This window comes from Capsicum annuum, chromosome 4 (assembly GCF_002878395.1).
Source record: "Capsicum annuum cultivar UCD-10X-F1 chromosome 4, UCD10Xv1.1, whole genome shotgun sequence".
Lineage (NCBI taxonomy): Eukaryota > Viridiplantae > Streptophyta > Magnoliopsida > Solanales > Solanaceae > Capsicum > Capsicum annuum.
The window spans coordinates 132310383-132318067 of NC_061114.1; the positions used below are offsets into that span (position 1 = coordinate 132310383).

The window sequence follows — 7685 nt, forward strand, 5'->3', positions numbered from 1 at the left end:
TATAGCTCTATTGAACCACTGCAACACTGATAACAATGTTTTTACCTCTGTGTCAACGAAGTCAGCTATAATAATCACTGGAAAAGTATAGTCAGGCCCTAAAAAGGTATAGGGCAAGTGAGATGGGAGAGCCTTCAACTCTAACATCGATGGATCCTTAATTTATGGATGAGCGAGAGGAGTGGTTCTATTTTTCAAATATAGATCAACCTTATTTGGAGCATAAGTGTAAGAACCTCTCCCATATAGAGCACATACCATCTTATTATATTATTCAATTCCATCACTCAAAATTCACAATCATCGCTGCTAATGCTTCAAGGCGCAGTCGCTCCTCAATTGGAATAATAACTGCATCAACCTCACCATCAATGGTGTCTATTACCGACACAATTCTTATATCATCAGGATGTTGCATCCACAGGCATACATTAAAGATTACCTGTTCATTTTTGAGTGTAAACCTCATCTTCTCCAACTTCATATCAACCAATTCCTCACCCGTAGTTAGGAAGGGTCTGTCCAAGATGATAGGGACTTGGAAGTCCACCTTACATTCAAGTATTATGAAATCAACAAGAAATATGAAGGATGGAACCTTTACCAACACATCACAAAGAATACTGACTGATTTTTTCATGGCCCGATCAGCCATCAACAATCTCATCGATGTTGGTTTGGGTGCCCCAACCCTAACTTCTTAAACATAACCAGCGGCATAAGATTTATATTGGCTCCTAGATCACATAAAGCCCAAGAAAATTTGAAGGACCTAGTGGTACATGGAATGGTGAAGGCTCCAGGTTTCTCCTTCTTCTCCACTAATGATGTAGAAGCAATAGGACTGCAATAATGCATATTGTCAGAGGGATCATAGCTCACAATCTACTTTCTAGAGACCAGATCTTTCATGAATTTTGCATACACAGGCATTTTCTCCAATGCCTCTACAAATGGAATATTAACAAACAGTTTCTTCAATATCAAAACATCTAATATTTACCTTTTCCTTGCTTCTTTTTCAGCCTCTGAGAAAAAGGAGCGGGAGGTCTCAAAATAGTCTTCAAACTAGGCTCATCAACCTTATCCTTACATGTATCCTTCTTATTACTATTATCAACATCTAAAGATTTTTTATCTTCAGCTTCAGGTGTTTTCTCAATATTAGTAATAACATCATCATTCATTGGCTCAACTTCAGTGTGCACGGGAGAATCCATGGTGGTCTTACCACTCCAAGTGGTAGAGGCATGAAAATAAGTATCATTCTTCAAATCTTGTACTATATTATTGGAACAATAATAGGCTGCCTTTGATTTAATGTGGCCGACGTTTGGCCAAACTGCTGCTCTAATTGTTTGATGAGGATGGGGTGTGATTCAACTTTCTAATGCAGCCTTGATATGTTTGCCTTAATCTCCTTAAGGCAGCTTTCCTGACTTTCTTAACATTTTACTAACTTTGACAACATTGTTTCCATTCTCAACTCGGTATATCGGCTACCCGATGGAACATATTTGTCACTCTTCTCTTTATAGTCATCGTTACACATCCAATCACCATCTCATTCTTTGCCCCTATCTCAGTACCTGTCATCATAGTAGTTTCGACCTTGGTTTTCTTTCTCTCTGGATTGAAAACCCACCACATCTCAATCCAGATTCTTTGCTTCCTTATTTTCATCAAACTCATAAGCAATGGAAGTAGTTCCCTGTGCCCCCTACTGCATTCACCTTTTCAGTAGTCATTACTGTAAATTATTTTATAAGCAGCCTGATATTTGTTCTGAGCTGTGCAACTTCTTGTGCTACCAAATTATCACCAGCTCTGTACTCACTAGTGACACCAATGTTATAGTACCAGCACCTCTATCAGCCTCCTGTATTTTCCATCCTCGGTTAGTGACAGAGATCTCATCTAGTATTTCCTGCGGTATATTCTAACGCAGACGTATCAATGCGCCTCAAGATATTTTTTCTGCCATCGCCCTAGAGCTAATATTCGAGGATCTATAAAATATCTCTAGCAAATTTGACCCTGAAATCCGATGATTAGGTACCATTTTTTTTCTACTGAAACCATGCCTCATACAAGGACTCTGCAGGCAATTGTCGAAAATTTTAAATTTTATCTTTTAGCTGCAGCATCCTAGCAGGAGGGAAGAATTAATTCAAAACCTATCTATGTAGCTCATTCTAAGTCGTGATTGAGCCTCTAGAAAGTTCCCCCAACCACAATGATGCTTCTCCTATCAACGAGAATGGGAACAACCTCAATCTCAATATTTCCTGATCCATCCCAGAATGGTGTACGAAGTGCAGATCACAGTAAAATTGGCAAGACGTATGTTCATATCATCTATTGAAAATCTCAAAATACACTTTTTAAATTCAGCAGCTGGATCATTGCACTACTAATATTGAACTTCACATTAGGGGGGAAGAGTAAGAGGAACAATGGCTCTTGTCTCAGCAGGCACAACATAACCTATGTCCTTATCTTCATCATATAGTGGTAAATATTTATAGGTTGGGATTACTCGAGCTCTGACACCTATAGATCAATCATGATCACCATTGAGTGCTGCTAGACGACCAGCTACTGGTCTTGGCTTGGCTAGCTCTGTCTACTGATCTAACCAGTCCTCCTCAGCCGCTATTCTTTACTGTTTAGTTGCCTCTGCTAACATAACTCTCTTTTTCTATTAGTAATATTCTCTGGATCACCTGGAGCGGGGGAAGGTATAACAAGAGGGTCATCCCAAGCTCTTTTTGGAATAGCTGCCTGAAGAAGGGTTAGCGAGTGAATGCAAGCATGCACTCAGGATAAGGATAAAATAATGTCATCCAGTAAAACCAAGTAAACCGACTATATGAATACAAACCATACATATACATATATAATCATGATGGGAAAGGGGACCGGGCTTAGGATGCATTTGAAACCATTAACCTATGTATGTGCAGCTTAACCGCCCTTAACTACCCACATGCTATATGGATCCAGTTTAACCCCCTAAACAAGCCCTGATGCGTGTAGCCACACGAACTGTAGATAACATAAGAGTAAGGGATTCCCAAGTACCCTTACCCTCTATTTTACATATGTACAGTGTACTTAAAGGATTCCCATTACCTCATAGTATCATATAAGATCTCCATGACCTACCCCTCATGTCGGCAAATGTGAGTTTCCAGTGTTCATCCATTGGACTTCCACCTTTACGATTACCTATCACACCCTGTCATTATTGCCTAATTAAAACCATTTCCAACCAACCAATCCATTATTCCATTTATTATTAACCAATGCTATTCATAGTGGTATCGTCATACCGACTATAACTTGCAAGTATTGTCCTTAGCCAAACCTTTTAAGGTAAAAGGTTTCCTGTATACCCGATTACTAAGTTAACTTGAGGGAGTCTCATGTACCCCGCAAGTATGCCATTATTATATTAGATTGGCGGATTCCATTGTACCCCACAAGTGTTCCTTTAACATGTTTACTTAGGGGATTCCATTGAAACCTATAAGGATGTTCAATTAAGCCATAGCCAGTATTCGAACCAATTTCATTATTTCATTCACTTGGTGGATTCCAACGTACCCTGCAAGGTTTTCATTTAAACCAACCATAACTACCAAGACCTTACCCTTTAACCATTCACACCATTTAAACCATTTTAGACCATTCCAAACATTTAAAGCATTTATACCATTCAAACCATGAAAAACCATCCAAATCCATTTAGGGTTCCATTGCCAAACCATACCATGCAATAGTTACAATAAAAGTTCAACAATAAAGTGAAAACATTCTTTTAAGTATTTTAGCGAACATATTAAGGGCATACCTTTACACAAACCATAAACAAAGCGTAAACCATCATAATTAGGGTTACTCCTTGCCCATTTGTTAAACCATAACCAACAAGAACCCACATGTGCAAACCATTACCAAAAACATGTAAAAACATAGTTTAAACCAATACCAAACAACATGCATCAAGACCCTTAACATTGTTTAAAAACCACCATTTATGATTTCACATTCAATTTTTAAAACACATTAAATCATCCCTTTAGTTGGAACTAACAATGAGGGAAAGAACATGCGTTATACAAAAAGATTCTGAAGAGAAACTTGACTCTTGAGCCCTTTGAAGAACACTTGTAGAAACCCCAGCCTCCAATCTTCAAGGGAGTGTTTAAAGAGAGTTTTGAGAGTGTTTCTACCTTTCCAAGTGAGTTATGGGAGGCCACCAAGGGATATATAACGTGGGGAGATAAGGGTTTTGGGGTGGGAAATGTCCAAAAGGTCCCCAATTTAAAAGTTAAAAATCCATTCCCAGGAGGGTACGACCCAACCATGCAAACTGTATCCTAGGGTACGAGTGGTACCCTAACTCATACCCTAGACCTCACCAAGACCCTCCACACTGGTCCCAATACGACTTCACCACACCAACTCGTACCTTAGGGTATGATTGGTACCCCAAATCGTACCCATATCCGTACCTTGGACAGTTTTAACTAGGCAACTCAATAAGCTTCATATGACTTAGCATTGTACCCCTAGTATCCCACCATATGACTTGTATGGTGGTGAGTATTATCTTGGACAGTAACCAAGCCAACCCTACAACCCAACATATGAGTGAACCATCAAGCTATCCCCTAACTCGTATTTAAGGGTACGATAGTACCCTTGAGTCGTACCAAGTCTAGAAAGTCCAAAACCTAAAAATTATTGCAAGGATCCAAATGCTAGGGTATTATAGTCTCCCCTACTAGGATCATTCATCCTTGAATAACGAGCAAGGGTAAGAACATGCACGAGATAACACATTAACACCTATCAAACTTTCCTCCAACCAAAATAGAAGATAAGGACATATACCACAATGAGAAGATCACCACATACCCCAAGCATGGTTTACACCCCAATACCTCCATTTCGACCTTTAACTAAGTTAGAAAACAAGGATGCAAAAGAAACCATCCTTTTCTTTAACCAAGTTAGAAAACCAAGATGAGTTAAAGAACACATACCTTACGCATGAGTTTCCAAAATAAAGAACCAACGCGGATACTTGGACTCCATGTCCCCTTCCGCATCCCAAATGGCTTCCTCGGACTTTTGGTTCCACCATAGAACCTTCACTGAAGTCACGCCTTCTGTTCACAACAGGCGAACTTACCAATCCAAGATCCTCACCGGACCTCCCTAAAGAGCAAGAAATCTGATATACCAATACCACCCAAAGAAACCAACCAATGAAGGATTCACCACACCTTACCTCCACATAAACACATAGAATATCGGATGAATGGAACTTATGCTAGAGAGCAAATCCAATTCAACTTACAATTTCCCAAGGACACATTACTACGAGAGCTTGAGTCTAGATATACACTAAAAAGAGTTAACTTAGGCCACCGGGCTCTACTCCTTACATCTATCCCAAAATACTAATCTGCTTCCATTGCCAATATAATATAAAAACCATATGTAAAAGACAAAGGGGAAACTATAACCAATACCTCCAATATATATATAAACCCAAAACCATATATCTATTATGCCATGAAAGCAATTCATAAAACATGCCTCCCCAAGCCTCTTAAGTACCCAACACAACTATTGGTATATCTACCAATCACAATATTCAAGCCTACCTTTTCTATATCTGCAGTATGATCTATCCTTCCAAAGATCTAGTACCCTCTATCATTTTTACAAGGGTTTTCACCACTTATTCCTTTTCTATCCATTCCTTATGATGATAACCTTACCTCACCTTTCAAAACCTTAGTTCTAGTAGCCACCCTATCATCACCACCACTTAGGAACCTCTATATTCCCTATTTCAAAACATCACCACACCTCCAAATCCACTACCACCCTATCACAAGAAGGGTCATTTAAGGAGCCAAATTATAATAATTATCCATGCCACTCAAGGAAACACCTCCAAAATAAGACACGACACTATAGGCATGGAGTACTTCATAGCAACCACCTAGATCATAAATGAAGGACCATCCCAAGATAACCATATCACAAAATGAGCCCTTAGGATTGGATACCAAAAGAAACCCAACCATATATACCGTAGGTATTAAAATATAAAGGCTCAAGACTCATATCCAGGGAACAAGGCGAATGCAAAATGCGAACCTTAGGCATAAGTGCTATAAGAATGCATGCAACACTAGTAAAGTACTCTCTTAACTGCAATAGAAGAGAATCACTAGAATATGCAACCCAACCTTTCCTTAGAGTCCACCGCTAGAAGAAAATTTAAGACTACCCCTCAACATTTATCTTATAAAATGTATAGGTACAATATTCTGCTCTAAAGTCATCACCAAGGATGTACAACAGAAATGCTTGGTTCTCCTATACCCAAAACCTTATTCACCCTAAATGCCATCTAGAGCCTGTCATAGTCATATAGACTTCATGCTCTAACCTATCTAGTGACTAAACCTCCAATCCCTTCATTTAACATGAACTTTTGTCCTATATGTCACACTTTACCACTATTGTATTCCCTAAGCCACTAACCTTACCCATTCCGCACACCTCATCCAATCTACTAATTTACATCCACCATGCCCATATTGCTATCCCCAATTTAAATACTTCTTTTATCAAAATCAATATCTAGGATCAAACCTAGCATTCATTAACTACCACGCACCACTAACAAAGCACCCCATATAGAATATGCATATACACGGTCCATCCCATAGAGAGAACACTAGAAAAGATGAAATAATTCATCTAAGAGATTCCTTATTCTTTCTTAAGCTACTTTAACCTAATTGAAACTATTCTATAGAGAAAGAATAGAAATTGTACAAGTGTCCAAAATAAGACCAATCCCAAACCAACCTCCCCATTAGAAAGACATCATGAGGGTCATCAAAAAGGATCCCAAGAAATTCATGCACCACCTAAATCAAATGAAAGAAAGATCTTCTTAGTTAGAACCTTTAACCCAAACCAAATGGTAGAGACACCTCTTGGAGACCAATCTCCGAGTTCTAAGATATCATGTAACCTTTCTCTTAATAGCCAGGGAATGAAACCACCCTTTCAATCCATAACCAACTTACCATGGAGCCTAAAGATAACCTTTTTATGGATCTGACAACCTAAGGACGCATAGCATGAGTGCAACCAATTCCATCCCCCGAATGACATCTAAATCCTCCAAATCTGAGTCAAACAAATCCACCAAGACAACTTTATTACCGATGGATACCACGTATCCTCACAAACTTTTTTAGTAATTACAGTGTCACCTATCCAGTAAAGATAGAAAAGAAAAGAGCTCAGATTAACCTTAGATCCAAAATACATAGCCACAAATAAGGTCACAAAAGAGAGGGGACCCCAAACCAAGTAAACCATTCACACCACAAAGGAAGGAGTTTTCAACATACCCGTGTCGACATTAAAAGATGCCACAAACTCCTAAGGAATAGTAAGAGCATTAACACGATACCGACCAGAGCTGAAACCCAAAGTAGCACCCTTTGGTGTAAGAGCTACGGAAGTAGCAACTGATATCCTATTTTCTCAAATGACAATCCTTATAGGATATTCCCATTGTATATGACCCAATTGACCACAACTAAATAATGACTCCTTCCTTCCTTGCAACAATTACG

At 38.9% G+C, this 7685-nt stretch overlaps 1 protein-coding gene across 1 annotated transcript; it reads right to left on the reverse strand.

The window, feature by feature from the left end:
• Positions 1–283: 283 nt before the first annotated feature.
• On the reverse strand, positions 284–1220 carry LOC124897986. The gene is made up of 4 exons (XM_047411604.1): positions 1004–1220; positions 890–947; positions 712–844; positions 284–598 (listed from the first exon to the last, which is right to left on the reverse strand). The coding sequence occupies exons 1-4, from the start codon at positions 1218–1220 to the stop codon at positions 284–286; spliced, it is 723 nt and encodes a 240-aa protein (XP_047267560.1).
• Positions 1221–7685: the final 6465 nt, after the last annotated feature.

What these genes read in the sequence shown, in the direction of transcription:
- LOC124897986 (XM_047411604.1), bottom strand. Translation starts at nt 1,220, where the DNA reads ATGGATTCTCCCGTGCACACTGAAGTTGAGCCAATGAATGATGATGTT. An exon ending in GAAAAAGAAGCAAGGAAAAG is followed by an intron (nt 948 to 1,003) that starts GTAAATATTAGA and finishes TTCCATTTGTAG; the next exon opens with AGGCATTGGAGAAAATGCCT. An exon ending in AAAGATCTGGTCTCTAGAAA is followed by an intron (nt 845 to 889) that starts GTAGATTGTGAG and finishes GCATTATTGCAG; the next exon opens with TCCTATTGCTTCTACATCAT.